The sequence below is a fragment of the Panthera pardus genome, unplaced genomic scaffold (assembly GCF_024362965.1).
Source record: "Panthera pardus isolate Hobbes unplaced genomic scaffold, ASM2436296v1 HiC_scaffold_25, whole genome shotgun sequence".
Lineage (NCBI taxonomy): Eukaryota > Metazoa > Chordata > Mammalia > Carnivora > Felidae > Panthera > Panthera pardus.
This window is the reverse complement of record NW_026526821.1, coordinates 61,039,552-61,061,614: the sequence shown is the minus strand read 5'-3', so window position 1 is coordinate 61,061,614 and position 22,063 is coordinate 61,039,552. Positions and strand designations below refer to the sequence as shown.

The 22,063-nt window shown below is 45.7% G+C and overlaps 1 protein-coding gene across 3 annotated transcripts in view; it reads left to right on the top strand.

Annotated features, from left to right (window-relative positions):
- CNGA3 (cyclic nucleotide gated channel subunit alpha 3) overlaps nt 1-22,063 on the top strand; it is a 73,804-nt gene that overhangs the window by 41,491 nt on the left and 10,250 nt on the right. For all 3 annotated transcript variants that reach the window (XM_053890618.1, XM_053890617.1, XM_053890616.1), the window contains exons 2-5: nt 1,066-1,187; nt 10,519-10,629; nt 12,869-13,048; nt 16,179-16,232. In XM_053890618.1, coding sequence (XP_053746593.1) covers nt 1,102-1,187; nt 10,519-10,629; nt 12,869-13,048; nt 16,179-16,232 — 431 coding nt within the window. In that variant the 5' untranslated portion in view covers nt 1,066-1,101. The remainder of the gene's footprint in view (nt 1-1,065; nt 1,188-10,518; nt 10,630-12,868; nt 13,049-16,178; nt 16,233-22,063) is intronic.

Sequence of the window (22,063 nt, the reverse complement as noted above, 5' to 3'; positions counted from 1 at the left end):
GCCAACAATTGACCCTGAGTAAACTCATGGTGGATTGACCTTGATAAGCAGGAACTACATCCATCCTTTGGTGCAGTGTTCTGGGCTCCTTGCACTGACCTTCATTTGGATACGGAATTAATTTAGTCTTAGAGTGAGTCACTGGGCTCTTTCTAGAAACCACCATCTTTCTCTGAAGTGGTCTCTGGAGTGGTCTCTACTTAAGCCATCTGACTGCTCAAGAGAGCCTGTGTTTGTCCAAGAGAAACTGTACTCAGGGATTCATCTTCCACTTGGAGGGCTTTGATCAAGGATGATGGAACTGCCCAGTCTTTGTGTTCTTCACACCAGCCCTGTGCTCATACCAGCTTTCTTTTTTCATCAGTCATAGGGGCACCTTCCAATGTTTGCTGAAGGGAGAGTATTCACGGTCTGATTTCTAGGACCAGGATCATGCCATCAACAGGTTTTACCTATTTTTTTAACCTGGATAAGCTGCTTGACATCTCTGAGTCTCAATTTAGCCATCTTTAAATGGGGATAAAAATTGTAAATATCTGATAAAGTTATTTTGAGGATTAAAGTAGATGAAGTGTGTTTTGAGTGTAACATTACATTGTAAAGGTTTTATGGATGTCAAAGATTGTTAGTTTTTCATGTTTTGTTTTGAAATGGGATTTGGGGGAGCTACTAAAACGTGAAAAATTATAAGATAAAAAAAGTAAATGAGAAAAAACAGGGTCAAGAGGAACATCACATCGTTCCAGGGAATCATGAGGATTTTAGCTTTCTTATATCAAATACCAACTTCACCAATCATTCATTCATTTGCTAGATCAGCATATAAGTTTGAGCAGCTCTTTGGCATGGGAGCATACACAAAGTGAAAGACCTTGCTTGTGCTTCAGGCTGGGAAGAAGAGTCCAAAAATACCCAACTAAAACACGGTGTAGCTGCAACTATGGGAGAAATGGAAGAGAGTGTGTGTGCCAGGGCTTGCCTGGGGAAATAGTCCTCACACACAACAACGTGGGTTTGCAGCTGCTTCCTCATCCTGATGTGATCTGTGTTGTGTTCATGTTTCAGCAACAACCTTGAAGCTGAATGTAACAAAGCAAGAAGATGGCTAAGATTAGCACCCAATACTCCCACCCTACTGTAAGAACCAGGGACAGAGATCTGGACCACGTTGAAAATGGCCTCAGCAGGTGAGATGGGCTTTCCATTTCACACTCATTTTAGAGAGGTGGAAAATGAAGCTCAAAAAGTTATGTGACTTCTAAAAGGTAACAAAATGAAGATTCAAATTCAGCAAATTAAATTTTACTGTAAAACTTCTCCAAACTTCTCCAAACATTTTCCTGTGTACATATTGAACATTTGTTGGACTCTGCACCAGACATTGTCCTGGGCACTAGGAATGTGGTACAAATCAGATGCCCTGTCCCTTGCTTCCAGGGCAAGGTCAGGATTCATGCTGTGCTCATGGGCCTGCAGAGAGTGGGCTGTGCCTTGCCAGCGAAGCCATCAGCCCCATCAACCACATGCAAGCAGCCATAAGGAAATCTGGACCTGAGTTCTACTTCTAGCCCTGTTTGTAGCTTTAGTAGATTGGGGAAAACACACTTAATTTCTCTGTGCCTCAGTTTCTTCAACTGCAAAATGGAGCAGCATCTTTTCCAAGCTCCTAGCATAACAGTGAGGAAATGGGAAAGTACCTATTTGGTGCAAATAGACTTATATTTTTAGGTTTCTTAAACTCTCAACAAGTTGGTTGAGTTGAACTATAAGAAACCTTATTTCCAATATTTACATTATTGTTGTTATATATGATACACACACATATGACATACACACACACACACGCACGCACACACACACACACACACACACACACTGAAAACTTCTCTCTCCCATGAAATCTGCAGAATATCATATGGTCACAAATTGCAATGACAGTCTCTCAGTGCTCATATCCCCAATACTAGGTCCTCATCCACCATTTCTCCTCAGTCAATTATATATATCACACCCTCTCTCAGATGCACATTTGGTTTTTACTCTGTCTAGATTCTTAGTACCAGAACCTTAGTTAACTGCTCATGAATGATGGACAACCATTTCCAAAGAGATTTGAGTTCCTATTATCATACACCTATGCAGACCCAGGACCCTACATTCTGGGATTCAGGCAAAGGGAGGAATATCTCAAAGCATCCCAACAGATATTTATTGCTGCCAACCATTTTAACATGGTACTGGAGCCCCAGGAATCTTGCTATGACTTAGGGCCATCAGAAATTCTCACCCTGCTCAAATTTCTCCCTCCTAACTGGCCTACTGTCAATACCAGGGTCCTGCCACTGGGGACTTATTCTTTTAGGTTGAGCCATTGCCCTTAATCTAGAAGAAAATAAGAACACTCTTAAGACACATAACTGCTTTAACACTTTGGTATGCATTAATAGCTTCTTTTTCACATCTGAGCTAATAAACCTTTGGGGGTGGGGTGTTCAAAGAAGATTGGGGTGGAAGGGAGAAAAGGTCCACAACAATAAAGTCAAGCTCCCTGGGCAGCACTGGGCTCCTGGGATCTTGGGCCCAATGTGAGAAGGACAGAGGCTGTTAGGATCAGGAAAAATTTGAAGTAAAATGGAACTTTCCCCCATTGCTCCCTTTTGCCTTGAGTGGGACATAATCAGAGCATATCATGGAACTTACAGACTCCCTAGGGCCAAGAAGGCAACAACAGGGGCTTAAGAGAAGACACTCAAGATACTGAGATACTCAAGAGAAGGTGGGCCCAGTTGGTGGGCTGGGGCTCCTGCCCAGAATGCCCTCTCAACCAGACAACAACTGTGGTCCAGCTCTGCCTGACTTGTCTTGCCTCTACCTCAGCCAGTGGCCTATTAGCCAAGCCTGATGTGTGGGCTGTCCAAGAGGGCTCACCAGGTCTCCTGGAAGATGACCCTTTGCAGAAGAAACTGTTAGCTCATTAAGCCACACAGATACCTGCTGATGAGCCTCTGCTTCCAAGGGACTCTCTGTGGGCTCACAGTGGGTTTGTGTACACACAGAAGATTAGTCAGCCACACAGTGGGGGGTTCTGAATTGATTCCCTGCAACAATACTATTTGCCATATTCATGGATGGGAATATGCCCTTCCTTCTCCCTCCTATCCCTTATCCCCTGACCAGCGTGATGACTAACAGGCTCAGGGTCAGACTGGCTGGGTTTGAACATTGGCTCTGCAACTGACCAGCTCCGAAAAATTGTGCAGCTGTTCCAAACCAGTTTCCTCATCTGTAAAATGTATTAGTACTGACTGCAGAGGGCTATAGTGAGGTTAAAACAGGTGAAAGCTCCCAACACAGTCCCTGCTGTGAGAAAGTACTCAGTCAGTGCTCACTGTCAGCCTTGGAAATGATTCTCCCTCCTGTGGTCCTTTCCTGGTATTCCAGGCTGGAAGACTTCTCCTTCTCTGACCTTACATAGCTCCAGCTGTCCTGACATCTGGATCTAGCCATTTCCTGCCTGTGACCAAGTCATGCTTTCTCAGCTTGACCACTAGTCCAGTCTCACTGAGCCTGCCCTGGGGACTTGCCCAACCACTGATGTGGTAAAAGCTTGTTGACAGATTAATACAGAATCCCATGGAGACACTATGGAGATGTCAAAAGGAGAGAGAGAAAGAATGCTCCCTTCATAAGACAGATGTTTGCTTTATCTTATGGAAGCAGGAGTGGGTTAACAAATGGAAATTTGCAGAATGGGTTCCTTGGTGCTACCAAGGATTGAGCATGTGTGTTCAGGCTGAAGGTGAAACAGCGTTCGGCCAGAGGCTGAGTCCAGGCCCCTCCTCTGCTTCCCAGTGCAGCCCAGCATCTGTCTATACACAGACTAGTTTTCCCTATAAGATTTACTTGAACAAGGGACTCTGGCAAATACACATAAGATTTTAAAGTTTCAAATCACTATTTTAGGGGAGAAAATGGTGCTTGAACAAACCGTAGATCTTGGCTTTAAAATTCAAATACATTTAGAAAGCTTATAGGAGAAAAAATTGAGGTTTAAAAAATGTTTATTTATTAATTTTGCAAGAGAGAGAGAGAGAGATCATGTGCACAAGCAGGGAAGGGGCAGAGAGAGGGGGACAATGAGACAGTCCCAAGCAGGCTCTGAACCGTCAGCACAGAGGGTGACACAGGGCTCAAATTCACAAATTGTAAGATCATGACCTGAGCCAAAATCAAGAGTCAGATGCTTAACCAACTCAGCCATCTAGGCTCCCTTGGAAGAAATAATTGCTAATGTGTGTCCTTAAATATTAATCATTCGGGAAGCCTGGGTGGCTCAGTAGGTTAAGTGTCCGACTTTGGCTCAGGTCATGATCTCACAGTACATAGGTTCAAGCCCCGCATAGGGCTCTGTACTGACAGCTCAGAGCCTGGAACCTGCTTTGGATCCTGTGTCTCCCTCCCCCTTTTTTCCCTCCCCCACTCATGTTCTGTCTCTGTCTCTGTCTCTCTCAAAAAAAAAAAAACCAAAAAATTAATCATTCTTTATCCTCAATGATATCAATGAAGCTGTTCTGGGAACCTGCATGTCACTGTGACCCTTTGCTGAATGCCCCCAGCAGGGAGGAGATATCATGTCCCCATCCCCTAAGACATCCCTGTCTCCAAATTGGAAAGCCCTGTCCCCATCCCTTTCACTAAATTGGAAAGCCAGGTTTCTGTTTCTCCTTTTAAATTATTGGGATCATTTTCCTAGTGACAAGCCATAAGGAAGGATGGAAACATTTCATTTGAACAAAGAAGTCAAGTTTATACCCTGGAAATACCAGAAATAGAAATGTCTTGATTTTTTCCTTTCTATTAAATCTATTTAGTTGACTTGATTATTTAAGAGCTGTCTGGCATATTTGAAAAGATAATGCAGTAGGGAAAGATTTCAGAATCTGCTACAGAGAATTGCAGCTAGAACCGAGGGCACCTCAAATCTCAGATCAATCTCCTAGTGTAGCTATTTTAGTCGAGCTTTGGGGCATAGGGGTTTGTGTCCTACAGAAGAGAAGCCTTCTTCATGCTGCTCTCTGAGCAGAGCCCAAAGCAATTATCACCAAAGAAAACCACTTTCCGCCTGCTTCCCTAGGACTAAAGACAAAAATGCACTCAATTCAGTTCCCTGGTTACATGTGGCCAATGACAGTGCATATCGGTCATTCACGGTCCTCAGGGCTTGAGAAGAGGAAAAGAAAAACAAGGTATCACATTCTCCACCCTTGTTCTCCAAGGTTTGTCTTCGCTTACGTCCCCAAAGTCACTGAAGGAAGACACCAGGTGCTCCACAAAGTACAAAGCTAATGACAAGCTGCAGTTCTGATGAGAACCCTGTCTTCTCCCAGTGATAAGGGAGACCTTTACCTCATGGACATGAATTCTCCTTTATAAGAAAACTTAGAAGATGAGCATCATAAGTTGAAAACTACCTTGTGTTTCAAAACAGTCGTATCATTGTGTTGTGCTGGTTGCTCTTATTCTTGCTGATTACCAACTTCACGGAGCTCCTTCCTGAAAAGGTATCATCACTACAGTCAGTCAGTCGGCAGCTTCAGGGGTGTCCTGGCCTGACCTGATTGTTTGTTTACAGATGAGTCCCTGTCAAGTCCTTGCCCCAGGCCTCTCCTCAAGCTCCTGGCAGGACAGCTCCTGACTCTCAGTCTCTCTTGCCTCTGTATTTCTCTGGGCGGTTCTGGATCCTCATTTTTTGCATTGGTGGCTCCCTTTTTTCAGTAACTGTGTGTCCACGGGGACTCAAAATGTCACCTCAAACTTTGGTTCTCTTCTCTTTCCATCTCTTCTTCCATCTGCTTGGTAAAATCAGTTTCTCTGAGGAATAACTAATCAGGTTTACTATTTAAATAGCCCCAGGCAAGAGGATGTGGAGAAATGGGAACCCTCTTGCACTGTTGGTGGGAATGCAAACTGGTGCAGCCGCTCTGGAAAACAGTGTGGAGGTTCCTCAAAAAATTAAAAATAGACCTACCCTATGACCCAGCAGTAGCACTGCTAGGAATTTACCCAAGGGATACAGGAGTACTGATGCATAGGGGCACTTGTACCCCAATGTTTATAGCAGCACTCTCAACAATAGCCAAATTATGGAAAGAGCCTAAATGTCCATCAACTGATGAATGGATAAAGAAATTGTGGCTTATATACACAATGGAGTACTAAATGGCAATGAGAAAGAATGAAATATGGCCCTTTGTAGCAACATGGGAACTGGAGAGTGTTATGCTAAGTGAAATAAGCCATACAGAGAAAGACAGATACCATATGTTTTCACTCTTATGTGGATCCTGAGAAACTTAACAGAAACCCATGGGGGAGGGGAAGGAAAAAAAAAGAGGTTAGAGTGGGAGAGAGAGCCAAAGCATAAGAGAGTCTTAAAAACTGAGAACAAACTGAAGGTTGATGGGGGGTGGGAGGGAGGGGAGGGTAGGTGATGGGCATTGAAGAGGGCATCTTTTGGGATGAGCACTGGGTGTTGTATGGAAACTAATTTGGCAATAAATTTCATATAATAAAAAAAATAAAATAAAATAAATAGCCCCAGGCATTTAACAAGGGTAGAGACTCTGGAGCTAGAAGACATCATAGAATTTTAAGCATCAAAAAACAAGTGGGGACTCCAAGTCAGGAAACTACAGATGCTGGCAAGGATGTGGAGAAACAGGAAACCTCTGGCACTGTTGGTGGGAATGTGAACTGGTGCAGCCGCTCTGGAAAACAGTGTGGATGTTCCTCAAAAAATTAAAAATAGAACTACCCTACAACCCAGCAATAGCACTACTAGGAATTTACCCAAGGGATACAGGAGTGCTGATGCGTAGGGGCTCTTGTATCCCAATGTTTATAGCAGCGCTTTCAACAATAGCCAAATTACGGTAAGAGCCTAAATGTCCATCAACTGGCATGGATAACAAAGAGGTGGTTTATATGTACAATGGAATACTACTTGGCAATGAGAAAGAATGAAATCTGGCCATTTGCAGCAACGTGGATGAAACTGGAAGGTATTATCCTGAGTGAAATAAGTCAGTCAGAGAAGGACAGATATCATATGTTTTCACTCCTGTGTAGATCTTGAGAAACTTAACAGAAGACCATGGAGGACTGGAAGGGGAAAAAATAGTTACAAACAGAGCGGAAAGGAGGCAAACCACAAGAGACTCTTAAATACAGAGAACTGGGAGTAGATGTGGGGCAGAGGCACAGGGAAAATGGGTGCTGGGCATTGAGGAGGGCACTTTTTTGGATGAGCACTGGGTGTTGTATATAAACCAATTTGATAACAACGTATATTTAAAAATTTTTTTTTCATAAAATAAAATAGACTCACACAAAAAATAACAAAAAAACAAGTGGGGAGATGCAGCAAGAAGAAAAGGCCTTTTAGGTGCTTTGAATTGACTTCACAGAAAACTTTCCCTATTCTTCACAGCTAAATGTGCCTTTCTGGATTTGGCTGTTGGAACAATACTTAAGTTGATAAAAAAAAAAATCACCAATTTTTCCTTATTTCCTTTTTGAAGACTAGGGAACTTTAGGGAGGGTAAGTGACCAGCCCACAGAACACCTAGCTAAGAGGTGTTAAGGTAGGGATTTGAATCCAGGGCTCCCGGCTCCCCATTCTGCCTCCTGCCCTTCGAGTGGGTGTCCTAGATCCTAGCCCTCACATAGGAGCCCTCACTGCTGCCAGTAGCAGGCCTGCTTTGGAATCCAGGGTCAGGTTTTGCCTTCCTCACATCCTCACCAGCTCTGATGTCACTGATTCCTTTGCTGCTAATGCAAAAATAAATCTATTCTCAGGATGTGCCCTCATATAATTAACAGAAAGCAGACTAGGCAGAAATGCTAGGCTGACTTCTTGGTGCCCAGAGCTCCCTGAGGATCTGCTGGTAGGGACAGAACACCTTCACCCTTGGGATTGCCTCCAGATCTTCCAAGCACACCTGCTCAGCTGTGGGCTGCTGCCCCCCTAACCTCACCATGTGCCAGCTGCCAGGATCCAGGGACTTGAGATATGGACTCACTTCTGTCACTGCTCCCTACACCAGTAACTGACCTGGGTGCCTTGGAATGCACATTCTACCTTCGTCGTATACAGATTATTAGAAGGGCAAGGGGATCAGAGCTTTCTGGACCGACGTTCAAATCTGAGCTTTGCCACTTGGCAGGGCCTCTGACAGGGTGTCTCATACATATCAGGACGAAATGTGAGTGGTCTTTTAAAGGTGTAGAGGGAGAATTCAATTAGATGGTTTGAAAATAAAGAGCCACCCCCACATAGTGTAGCCAGGTGGATCAGAGCCATGTCTCTAGCAGCATGCCACAGGGCTCAGTCCTCAGCCATGTCCTATTAAGCTTTTTCTTTAATCAGTGCTGTATATGAAAATATAGACAGCAGCTTCATGGAGTGGATTAGAGCAGGCTTTGACATGGGATGGAATGCCATTCAAATCAGCTTTGCCACTTGGCCATATGATCTTGGGGAAGTCACTTAAGTTCTCTGAACCTCGGTTTTCTCTCTTATAGGGTGATTATGTGAATTAGTTGATAAGATCTATGTCTGACATACAGTAAGCAGTCAATAAAGGGCATATAGTTTGTGTATTGCGTGTGAAAGTGATGGAGTTTGGGAGAAAAGGCCAGTATGGTGCCACTGCATATCATGGGTCCCAAAATATCAGGTGACTCAGATCAATGGAAAGATCCAATACTTACTTCCCACAGATCAATTGTATATGCACAAGATAGGGCCTTCTGGCTTAGCAGCAGCCCGTGTTACAGGACTACCGGCTTTGGCTGATGGTAGTTGATAATGGGGACACTAAAAGCACATGAACTCACAAACTTACAAAGATGTCTGGCGTGGGGTCCAGTAACAGCAGTGTTCTCAGTGTCCTTGCCCAGTTGGGCAGGAATGCGGGAACCTGCTCACAGGAGCGTGACCATGATGGGGAAGAGCCTTGAACCTGGGGAGACATGGCTGGGTGAGCTGGGGGCTCTAGCCTGGAAAAACAGATGTGGCACAGTGTGACAGCTGCCCCATCATTGGAGGTGGTCATGTGGAAGATGAAGTGGCCTGACTGTGTGGTTCCAGCAGAAAAAAGGTAGCCTTGGTCTGCGGAAACTGAGGGAGGGAAGAACCTTCTACAAAGATGGCCCAGATGGGGCATGGGACAGTAGTGAGCACCCTGCTGCTAGAGACGGCAGGGATGTTGTACAAAGAAGAGTCAGCAGATCAGTGGCTGGGATTCAGGACTCTCCCTTCTAATCACTCACCAGGGAGAGATAGAGCCTTTTCCTGACATTAATTATTGCTTACTTCCTCAACTGTGTTGCCACCTTGTTAAGAAGGCTGATTAGGTTGGAATAGGTCACGTGATGGAATTAATTTGTCCTGCTTGGGCTCTTCAAGACTCCGAATGAAGTGCAAATCCCTAGGGGCCAACGCCTGGCTGGCTTTTAATCAGGCTGATCAAACTTCAGCCCTCGGAGCTTTTAAAAGACAGGGAATGAAAGAAAAATATGCCCAAACACACTGGTCTTATTCCACGCAGTTAAACAAACCCCAAGCCTCTGCTGATGTGAATGGTGCTCATCTTGAGTCGTGGGCACGTGTCCTCTATGTACTCATGCTTTTCATCCTGAATTGCACAGGTGAGTCTCTGGCCCAATTACCTCTGCACTGCAGGGGACAGAGGTTAGGCTTTGACAAAAGGGCACAGTGGGACTGAATTTTCACATGAAAGCACTGAACAAATGCACTTGGGGAATTAGGCCAATTCCGTACAATATTCCAGGATGCTCCTCTTAACCAAATACTGAATGGATTCCTAGGAAAGCTGCCGAGCAAGCACACAAACAACTGCCCAGGTGGTGTGGCTGTGGTGTCCACACAGTCCAGACTTAGCAGATAGGATTTCAGTATGCAGAGATGTGTTTGAAACTGAATTCTTGTTCTGGAATCATTGTGTAGAAACAGCTGCTGTGGGTGTGGATGCTGGGCACTGGGACCCGCCTCCCCCTCCCCTGCCAGTGCTCTGATGAGGACCGGGTGCTGCCGGCCTGCCCCCTTCTCCCAGTCCATGGGCAGTGGCTAGGCAAACTACCTTCCCTGGTCAGCCTGGCTGTAAAGGAAAGGCCATGATTTTTTTGTTTTTTGTTTGTTTGTTTGCTTTGTTTTTGTCGTTGTTGTTTGTCATTTCTTCTTTTTTAAAAATTAATTAATTAATTTTTTAATTTACATCCAAGTTAATTAGCATATAATGCAACAATAAGGAAAAGCCATATTCATCCTAAAAGCCAGGATCTGCGAGATCCTGCTGGAGCACAGACTGACAGAGTGAAGACTGGGGTCCGCAGCTTTCCTCATTAAGCAGGGCATCTGGCCATCTCATCCCTGAGTGTGTCCAGGAGGCGATGAGCCTGAAATCAATTTAGCCTGCTGCATATTTGATTTCCTAGGGTCCACTCGCCTTGCGAGGAGACTTCATCAGAACTGCAGCAGATCGCCATGGAGACCAGACGACTGGCTGAATCCAGGCGAAACTCCTACACCAGCCAGGGGCCCTCCAGGTAACCCACCAGGCTCAGCACTCACCTTGGGAAGGGGGAGACTGAGGCAGGAGGAAGGGAGATGAGTGTTAGGAAGAAACCGGCGGGGTGGGGGGAGGGGGTGGTGGAGGGGTGGAGGCAGCGTTGAAGATTTGGAGAAGAAAGGGGCAGGAGAAAAGCTGTCAGAAATCTATCACCGAGTAATTTCCTCTCAGGTCAAGTGTTCTGAGCTCAGAAAAATCTAAGAAAAACTGCTGTTATCTGAAATTGCTTTCATATAAAGTGATATTGAGGCACTTGCTCAATTCTGGAAGAATTTAGAAAAAGCCAACCAGGAAGGGTTCCAAAAAGAATTGAGAAAAAAGACCAGCCAGCCGCAGGAGACCGCTGGTGGACTTCAGTGGCGTGCAGGTGGTACCAGTGGCACCGTCCGAAATAGCCTCTGGCAGGTCCTCACAGGTGTGTGTCCAGACTTCGTAGCATGCATCTTGCAAAAGGATGGGGAAGATTATCCAGCCTCCGAGCTGATGACATCTGCACTTGAGCGTCAAGAGCTGTGCCACCTTAAAGAAGTCATTTCACCTTTCCAGGTCTCATCTGGAAACACATCAAACAGTGGGAGGGCTGCGTGGGAGCCAAGCACTGACTCCTGACAGGTGCTCAACAAATGCGGAGCTCATTGTTTCCTTCCACTAAATTTGTTTTTCTACCAATGCCAGAGTTTTATATAATCACGTGTTCTACAGTTTTGGCTAAGATTATTGCAAAAGTTAATTTGTCTAGTTATTCTTCATATTTTTCACTGGGGAGGAATGTTTCTTTCACCAGCCCCTTGTAGCTGGGCATTTACATGATTTCCAGTGTTTTTGTCTTACCAATACAATGTGGTCTTAAGGCTCATTGATTGCAAGGAAGAAGACACCTTCAAACCAGTTCAAATCGAAAGACCTGGGGTAGGGCCGAGGCAGGAGGCTGGTGCAAGCTCAGACAGACCATCCGGTGGAAAGGGAACCAAATGGGGCTCATGAGACGGGAGCAGGGGAGGCACCTGCCCTCTCCCTTTCATTTTCTCCTGGAGTGTCATGATCGTTGTGTTTTTTTTTTTTCCTGCATGTCTCCTCTGTTTCAGGCTTTCTCTGTTCACACATCAGTAGGCACAGGATGGAAATGGCCTTTGCTATACAATCTTGTGTTGAAACACCCAACCCCATCCTGGAGTGGCTTTTAATTCAGAGGCTTGGGTGACTCTCTGTGGGTCACTTGTTCATTCCTGAGCCTGTTGGCTGAGCTGGAGAAGGGGGTATGATCTTGGTTCCAGCCCCTCAGCACAGGGAGGATGGGGGGTGGGAAGAGTGTCCAGAGGAGAGAGGCTGGGCTGGGCAGGCACCTCAACATATGTCTGCAGCAGCTGTAAACATCTTTGAGCGTGGAATGTTTTCTTGCTTTAACTTACTCTTCTTAGGCAAAGCTCCGAAGTGTGTTATTAGGGTGAAGGCATATGACAACTCATGATGTGGTTCTAGGTTGCTCAGAACTGATTTTGTTGGGAACAGTGGCATGCACTGTAGGTGCCAAGTCAGGGAAACCAGATGCCAAGAAAGAGGGTTCAGGCTGTCTTCCCATTCCCCTCTGGAGGAGACAGGGAAGGCAGGAGGCAGGGCTGAAGGAAGCCTTCTTACGGAAAGCTGGAGCTAAGACAGGCTCTGGAGACATAGGCTAGCTGGTCTCAGGCACTTGAGGGCCTAGCAGGGTCTGGTTCCAGGAGAAGGGTCAGGGAAAGCTGCAAGGAAACTTGTGCACAAGACTGGGAGGAAACAAGAATTTGTATAGCAAACAATGAGACAAGGGTTAGGAAAAGAATCTAAGTTGTATCTGGGTGCCTGTTCCCTTAAATCTTATTCTAAATTTTATCACCATTTGCAAATTGTATTTTTTCTATTCCGGTGCCTACCAGTCATAAAGAGCTCTACAAAGGCAATGTAAGCAGAAAAGCTGCTAATTCCCCATTTGAAGGATCATGTCTTTGGCAGAGTCCTCGTGTTAAAAGGACAAAGCCATAATGAAGACAATGTCCCTTATCTGGAAAGCTGGGTCCCAGACTGCAGGTGGTATAGGACCAGGGAATAAGGCCCTGACAGAGTGGAGGTGCACATCTAAGCCTAGGATCCTGCCAGTCATCTCTGCTTCTGCCCCAGCCCTAGAAAAGAAAGCTTTCCATCTCCTTCCTCCCTGCACTAGCTGCCTGTCCATGTCCTTCCAGGTTGTCTCGCCTGATCATCTCACTGCGAGCATGGGCCACCGGGCACTTACACCACGAGGACCAGAGACCTGACTCTTTCCTGGAGCGTTTCCGTGGAGATGAGCTCAAGGAGGTATCCAGCCAAGAAAGCAATGCCCAGTCAAATGTGGGCAGCCAGGAGCCACCAGACAGAGGGAGAAGGTAAGGAACCAAGAGGATGGGCCACTGGCACCAGGTGAAGCATTGGTTTGCTCCTGTAGCTTAGAGCCACTGTGTGGGTGGCCCGGAGCACCAGCCTCATGACCTGTACCTTGAAGAAGGTGTCTGTTGTGGAGGAATACTGCATGCTCTAACAGTGGCTGCCCCGAGTCAAAGAAGGATTGCAGGAGAGGAAATCCTTTAACCAGAATCTCCACCCTCATTTGACCCTGCACAGAGTACCCACCAGTGCCCCCTAGAATTGGTGCTCTCAGAAACACATCTGGGGATGCTAGTCTCACTTGATCTCTCTCCATCAAAGGGCCCTCATCCCAGATTGCACTGTGACCCACTTTACTAAAAGCCAGGGGCTTTAATACCATAGCTTTGAGATTACCTAAATGGTACCCACAATTTTACATGTAATCTTCTGGGAGGGAGGTCTGAAGGTTGGTCAGAATTTTCAAGAGGAGCCATCATACCCCAGATCAGGATAAGAACCATGGGGTTGGGGAGTGTAGGTGGGGGTAGAATGGGGGATGGGGAGAATGTTTACTTTTCGGTAGGAGAGAGGTCTGCAGAACAAGGGCTCTGAGCATCTTCTTGCATGGCCCACTGCCTGATTGGGGGCTGTGGCTGGTGCTGTCTGGTGTAGACATAGTGAAAGAAATCTGCAGGTGCTGACTTATATCCCCCAATCCCACACCCTACACTCAGAGCTGCTGCCTCCCTTCCTCTCTTGTTCTTGGGAAGTCTCCCCAGCCTGTGACCAGTAGGGAGACCACTGGGCCACCACAGGTTGAATTGAGTGTGGCTAGTAGCAGAATGTCTCTTCAGGACCCTCTGGGCTGTTGGAGGGAAGGAGAGGTAAGACATGGAGGGGGAGGTTGACCGCCTCTGAGCTTCTCAAACAGGAAGCCTCTTGCTCAGAATCTGCTTTCTGAAAAAGGGGGCTGAATTCTGTAGATAATGCCAAGATTTATAAGATGTAAAGGTGAAAACAAGCCTGGTTATTGCAGACCAAATGGTCCCTATATAATTGTTGGAAAAAATCCTGTGTGTTTTTTTGTTGAACGAGAAAAAGGGCTCAGGTGTGAGTCTCTCAAATGGGCATCCAAGGGCCCCTAGGGAGTGAAGGTCATGAGGCCTCAGAGGAAGCAAAACGGATCTTCCTGGTACTTCCATTTTGCTTCCATGTTTGTATATACGTGTTATAGGTTTATTATAGATTATGCAGTAGATTGCAAAATGTGCAAGCATATTTAAGATAAAATATGAGAGTTCAAGGAAATTTCTTGCTAGCAACCACTCTAGGGGAGCTACGTTTAGTCTCCCTGCTGGGAAAGGTGTGATAATTGGCTGGCTCACGTTTTCACCTGGGCTTAGACCACAAACCCTTGGGGTTTCTGGGCTTGGGGAAGGACCACCTAGGGCCTGGGTGCTGGTGGGAATGGGGATGTGTGCAGGGCCATCGCAGGTTCCCAGGGCCAGGCATCCTAGACTGAGAGACAGCTCCATGACTGCAAGGCCAGCATGCTGTTCACTGCTGAGCCATAAAGAAAGGATGGATGGCAGATAAGGGAGAAGAGAAGATGGGGGAGGAGGATGTGGGGAGAGAGGTTTGCTACTGAGCCAGCCAGAGTGGTTCAGTTCCTTGTGGACAAGCAAAGACTTCTTTTGTTAACTTGATCAAATTATCCTATCTACAACCTTAGCCTAATGAAGATGAACATAAGCCTCTTTGTCCATTTCCCAATGTGACCAGATGAGCAAAGAGCTGGGCTAGGATCCCAACAGGGCCAGGTCCCGACTGTACCACAGATGCCTGGTCACTTGCCTGAGGGTTCAGAGTGGGCAGGCTCATGCAGGCTAGTGGCGGATCAATCAGAGAGGCTTCCTGGGAGAGGAAGACTTTGGATTTTCCAGGCAAATCCCATTGGCAAAGCAAAGTGTATGCAGAGACAGGTCTTGGTTATTCTAATGGTTTGGCCTTATGACATCCCAGACACAGAGATGTGGTAAACACAGGCCACTGCATCTTTCCTAACTTCATAGGAATTGGGAAATTGCTTGGCAGGGGAGGGGGGTGGGTCTGGTGATCAGAACCAATCCCAAAACAAATAGTTAGAGCCACGTAATGGATGGTGAGAGGGAGACTTGAGCAGTGGTGAGCAGAAGTACCAGGATGGCATTTGGCTGGATGTTCATCATCACAGAAGAGAAGAGGTGCTCTGAGAGTCAGGCAAGAGGATCACAGGCCACTGGCCTTGGTCCTGGAGGTCTTCTATGAGGTGTCTGCGGTGACAGCAGACAGGCAAGCCACCCACCAGCTCTGTGAGGCCATGCTGGCTTCCTTAAACTAGCTGTGTCAAAAACGTCTATTGGCAATTGAGCACTCTGAGATAATAGCTTTTCCTACAGAACGCCACAAAGGACCGTGTGATTCAGCTTTAAATAAACGTGTAGCTGGGTGCAAAACCAGCCTCCACTTTCTAGCAGATTCTCACATAAATCTGGGGTGGCAAACCCTGAAGTTTTAAGATTAATGTGGGGACAAGGGCCAAGAGCAGGATAGATGCAGAACTGGGACAGTTCTGCTCATGGTCTGTTTTTTGCCCTGCAAGCCGGAAGTAGCTGCTGTGATTGGGTTTTTGAGGGAGCGCCCCTTTTGAGAGCCCCTGCCTGCGCAGATGAGGGGGGCAAGTTGCTGCTGCTGCTGCCAAATGTGTCCATTCTGCTGCTGAAGGTGCTCGACTCGCTCCACCTGAGTGCACCCAGTGGGTAGGAACCACATAGGGTTCATGTCTGCATCCCTCAGAGCTCCTGGCACACTGTTAAACTGAATGAAATGGGGTGGAACTTGAGGCCAGGATTCTGGGTGGGATGTGCATAGTTAACTCTCATTTATTCAGAAGCCTCAGTTGAGCCAAATGTTCATCTTCTCTTCCCCCTAGAGCTAACCAGTCAAAAAATGTTTGTCCTGACAATAACAACACCCCAGGTCCTGAGAGGTGTGTGAAAAGGCCCGGGGGACAGGGTGTGGGGAGGTGCCAGCCTAACCACCTGGGGCGAATGGTCCCCAGTAGTTGGAACTGAGTTCAGATTCCCATGCCGCGTTCTCTTTACTTTCCAGCAGTGGCTGGCCGCTGGCCAGAAACAACACCAACATGTGCAACAACTCAGAGGAGTGAGTACCTCTGCTCCCCAGCAGAGCCCCCTCACCCTCCCTGGTCCCACTGGCCACCTACCTCCCCATAGATGTCCCAGCTCCGCCTCCCTACTGAAATCCTTTCGCTTCCCACACTTCTAGAACACCACTAGATCATTCTAGAATCTTGTTCCTTTCTCTGAAATTCCATCCCCATGGACAAATGGGGAAGGGACCTGGTCTGTATGACTTCTTTGAGCAACCCTCATTTTTCTCATCTATAATGCATACATGGTTTAAGCTTTGACATCCTCTATCGCTTGTGTATTTGAAGGTGCAAACTCAGAGTTCCTTTACAGAGCAGTGGATATTGTCCTTCATGATGAGAATGCATTTTCCATTCGACAACCCCAAGCTCCAGGGTGCCAGTGAAATGCCCTTGTCATAAGGCCAATTCAGGCCAATTTGGAGGGAGTAATTAGGACAATGGGAAGAGGGGATCTAAATACTGTATTTCCAGAGAATAGCCTCTTGAAATGGTGACCCTGCTGTAATTACTTTTTATCACCAGACGCTGAGCTGGCAGATCAGTTTGATGTGTGATTCTGGCAAGTGCCACTCAAGAGCCCAGGGAAGAAGTGTTGCATGTGTGTGATCATACACGTGTGGGTGTGCACCATTCGCCAGACTTCTTTATGGAATACCCCGGGGGCAGGCACAGGAGGGAGTCTCAGTTGGAACTTAGGGAAAAAAACCATCAATATCAGCAAGAAATCCAAATTACCTGCCTTCCAACTGAGGAGAAATGTGCCAAGGCTTTTTCCTATTTCCTTTTGTTCCTTGGATAGAAGTTTTTCCCATTTCCCTCCATTAAACTTAGTTGCATTTTGTCTGCAGAAATGTGGATATCAAATCCAGAGACCCAAATGCCAGCAATCAAGATAAATGAAATTATTTAATTTGCAAAATAGTAGCTATTGTGATATGTGCTTGATCTAAAGCCAAACTTGATATTAAATACCCTTGAAACCCCCATGTTGAGTCCCACAGAGACAGGCTCAGGGCACTGGAAACCACGGACAGAGGTCCTGTAGGTCTCTAGGCTCCTCTGTTCTGGGGCTGGAATGTGGGCGAGGATGGGGCCGGATGGTGTTGGTTGCATCAGGCTCTTATAAATCTTTTCAGATGGGTTCAAATCATGGGTCCACACTGCAGGCCAAGGACCGAAGGAAAAAATTGTGGACTGTCCCAAAATGTGACAATCTGGGCACAGAGTTACAGAAACAATTCTGATGGACACCCTTCCCCATTTTTCCACCATGTTTCTGGCATTTTAACTTAGTCCCATGGGTCCTTGAATAATTTTTCTGTCTCCCAGAGCAAACTGCTCCCAGCCCAACAGGCATCGTTTGCAGCTCTGTATAGGTCTTTCGGGGCAGTGCTGGGTGGATTGGGGGATGCAGTTGGATGGTGGTGAGTCTTTCATGGGCCCACAGCAGGTTGGTAACCTCCCCCAGCCCGTCCACAAATTGTGGCCTGATGTAATTAAACTCACAGCTGGTCTGAGCATGCCTGATAAGCTTGTGGGCAGCGCCCTCTGCTGGTGCCTTGATATTAAGACTTCAGTGGCAGAAAACCTTTCAAAGGACACTTCATTATAGATTCAAGAGGAAAGAGGATGAGTGACTGTCCTTAATCTTCTCATTTAGCAAGTTTAATATTTTTTTATTTTTATTCAGTTTATTCATGTACTAACTGTCAAAAACTTGGAAAACACAGAAAAGCACCAATGAGCATACACCCTCAAAAAATATACTTCATTTTAACAGTAGAATCCCATTATCAGAGATAACCCCTCTTAACATGTTGGGAAATATCCCTCCAAGGTTTTCCATATATATTGAGTATGTATATGTATATAGACAGAACATATTATATATGGAAATATATAATATATACTGGTATATATTATAATTATTATATGTTGTATATAATAATTATTTTATTATTACAGCTACACATAATTACATATATATGATATGTTTATATATTACACATAAATTACATATATATTTTTAAGTGCCTTTGTATCCCAATTCATCCATGAAGAGCTTTGCGACCATGGGCAAGTTACCTGACCTCTCTGCATCAGTTTCCTGACTTGTAAAGTAGGGTTTGTATTAATGTTTTACTTACAAGATCGAAGGAAGACTAAATGTACTAATACATGTACAGTGCTTAGAATAGTGCCTGGTTACATAGTAAGTGCCCAATAAATACTGACTAGTGATGCGAGCAGAGCAATTTCACCGCCACCTCCCTAAAGATGTCTACTCCCTAATCCCTGGAACCTGTGGAGGGGAGGTTGAGGTGGGGAGGTTGTCCTGGATTAACAGGTGGGCCCAATGTAATCACATGCATTCTTAAAAGCAGGAAGGGGAGGTGGGGAGAAGAGTGGGTCTGAGAGATGAGTTGGAAGGAGAAAGGAGGAATTTTTATTGTAAGAAGGACCCCATAATTGCTGGCTTTGAAAAAGGAGAAAGGGGGACACAAGGCAAGGAATACAGCAGCCTCTCAAAGCTAGGAATAGCCCTCCATTTTCCACAGCAAGAAAACAAGGACTTTGATTCTACAGCTTCAGGGCACTTAATTCTGCCCACAACCCAAGTGAGCAGGAAACAGATTCTCCCCAGAGTCCCTAGAAAGAAACACAGGCTGCCACCAACACCTTGATTTTTATCCAGTTAGATTTATACCAACCAGACTTCCGATCTACGGAACTGTAAGATAACACATTCGGGTTGTCTTCAGCCACTACATTTGTTGTAATTTGTTAGGGCAGCAATAGAAAACTAATAACACAGCTTTTGATACCATGAGTGGGGTGCTGCTGTAACAAACAAAGGGGAAGTGGCTTCGGAGCAGACTCTAAAAAATTTTTGAGGAGCATAATTTTATTTATTTTATTTTTTAATGTTTATTTATTTATTTTTTTTTTTTTGAGAGAGAGAGAGAAAGCAAGCTGGGCAGGGGCAGAGAGACAGGGGGAAAGACTCTGAAGCAGGCTCCAGGCTCTGAGCTGTCAGCACAGAGCCTGATGTGGGGCTTGAACTCATGAACCGTGAGATCAGGACCTGAGCTGAAAATCGGACACTCAACCGACTGAGCTACCCAGGCGCCCCAAGGAGCATAATGTTAAAAAGGAAAGCCTAGATAGCTTTGAACATATTGGTAGTAGAAATATGGATGTTAAAGACTCTGCTGGTAAGGGCTCAGAAGGAAATAAGGAGTATCACAGAGAAAACCTGTTTCGCTGAAGCACCTTGTGCTTGAATGGTTGTAAACTGACTACTAGTAGAACCCTGGGCTTCCAGGATGCTGCTGGTAAGGACTTGCACATAAGTGAGGAGCAGGCTATTGGAAATTGGAGAAAGGGGAATCTAGGTTTACAGTGGCAGAAAGCTCAGTGCAATTACATCCTGCAGGCAGGTGGATAGCAGATCGGATAGGCAATGTGCTTGAATATTTAGCTGAGGATATTTTCAACCAAAGGTGTTGAAGGTGCAGCCTGGTGTCTTCTTGCTGCTTACAGTAAAACCCAAGAGGAGAGGGAGATATTGAGGGAAGAACTTTAAACAGAAAGGAAGCAGGACTTCATGATTTTGGAAATTCTCAGCCTACTCAAATGGAAAAGACACTAAATTTTGAAAACTGTCAGGAAAGCGTGCTTTGGGAAAAAGTCGGGTGTGTGGCTGAGCAACCTTCTGGTAATACCTCAGAAAGATCAAAAGTTCTGAGTATTCAACAAAAGGCTCTCTGAAGAGATGAAGGGTGTGACTCATAACTCCCCTCAGCCATCCCAGCAGAAGCCAAAAATACCAGAAGGGATTTCACAGATCTGAGGATGAGCCTGTTGTCTAACACAGTGAATCCCTCTGATATACATGACATGCAATGTTCTGGAAGATTCTATACCAGCAGAAACACTGCTGGCTTGGACGTGAAGCAAGAGAAACAATATGAAATAGAGGAGGATTATGGGACCCCTAAATTCTAGATGCAGGAAACATCTTGATTAGAATACTCAGCTACAAACAGACAGGTACTCCCTTAATGAGAAGGAAGAGATGGCTCAGAGAGAGCCTTGAGCCCAGAGCGTGGAGCCACGAAAACCACAGAGGATTATTCCTAGGCCTTGAGATGAACTGGCAATTGCCCTGCTGGATTTCAGAACTGCTTGGGACTAGTAACTCTTCTGTCCTTCACTTCTCCCTTTTTGAACTGGAATATCTATAACTGATATCCTAAATCTGCCCTTCCGTTGTATCTTCAGAGTAGATGATTTTAGTGTCACGGGATCACAAGTTGAGCGACTCATGCCCTAGGATGATTCACACCTAGAGTCTCCCCTCGACCTGGTTTAGATGAGAGGATTTGGGACTTTTGAGCTGATGAGAATTTGATGCTACTTTTGGACTCTGAGTCGATTTAATAATGGAATGAAACTTTAGGGGTCTTGGAATGAGGGTGAATGCATTTAGCCCATGGGATGGATGTAAATCTTTGAGGACCAGTGGACAGGCTGTGGAAGGTGACATAAGGGCTCCCCCAAATGCCCATGCCTTAATACCCACCACCTGTGACTTACCTCACACAGCAAAAGGGACTTTGCAGTTGTGATTAAATTTCAGGACCTTGAGATGGGGAAATTATCCTGGATTATCAAGGTGAGTCCGGTCTAATCGCATGCATCCTTAAAAGTGGAGAACCTCTCCAGCTGCAGAGAACCAAAGGGATGGCATCTCAAGAAGGACTCTACCTCTTGCTGCTGACTTTGAACACAGAAGAAGGATGCCAGGAACCAAGGATACAGCACCCTCTGAAAGCTGGGAAAGCCCTCAGCATACAGCCAGTGAGAAAATGAGCATCTCAGTCCTCTTCTTGCAAGCAATTAAATTCCACCAACAGTCCAAATGAGCAGGAAACAGATTCTTTCCTGGATTCTTCAGAAAGGATCATGGCCCTGACGACACCTCAATTCCAGTTTGGGGAGACTCAGACTTCTGACCTATAGATCTGCCGTTTGTGTTGTTTTAAGACACTAAATTTGTGGCAGTCTGTTCTGGCAGCAATAGAAAACTCATACAGCTATTACTCTAAGCTCTTTTGTAGTCTGCTTTTAACTTGGAGAAATATTAAAAACGTTTTCCTGTGTCACCAGATATTCTTCCACAACATCATTTTAAGGGGCCTCCTAGAATTCCATGGCTGATGGATCTCCTCCGGTTGTAGGATTAGATTGCTTATGCTTTTGACTGGTAGAAATAAGTAGTGATTATTTTTCTGCACGCATGTTTGCACACATCTTTGATTATTTCCTTAGGAAATGCTGTGTGAAGTATATTGGTCTTTTTCAATGAGTGTTTAATCAACAAACACTTATTTTTCAACCCGTGACTTGCTCCAGGATGTGGAGTAGGGGAATCAGAGGGGTCTGTGGATGAGTCTGATGGGTTCCCCGGAGGCAGGGAGGGTCTTTTACCTTTCCCCTTGGTTTCCTCAACTGTTCGATGGGCAATAATGCCTGCTTTGCCGAACACATATGACTATTAACACATAACCTTTATAACAGCGCTAATCCATAACGTTGTGCAATAAAGAAGAGGAAGCAGAGTAAAGCCATGTGTTGAGGAGACACCTGCACTCCCAGAACCTTCCTGCAGATGAGGACAGAAGGGGGCTATCCAGCCCCCAGCCTCACAGTTCAGCCAACTCTGGATAAGTGTCTGAACATGGCTGTGTTTGCCTCAGATGACTCCGAGATTTGCCATTACGTGGCAAACCTGTTCCTGTCTGTGCAGATTTTGCTT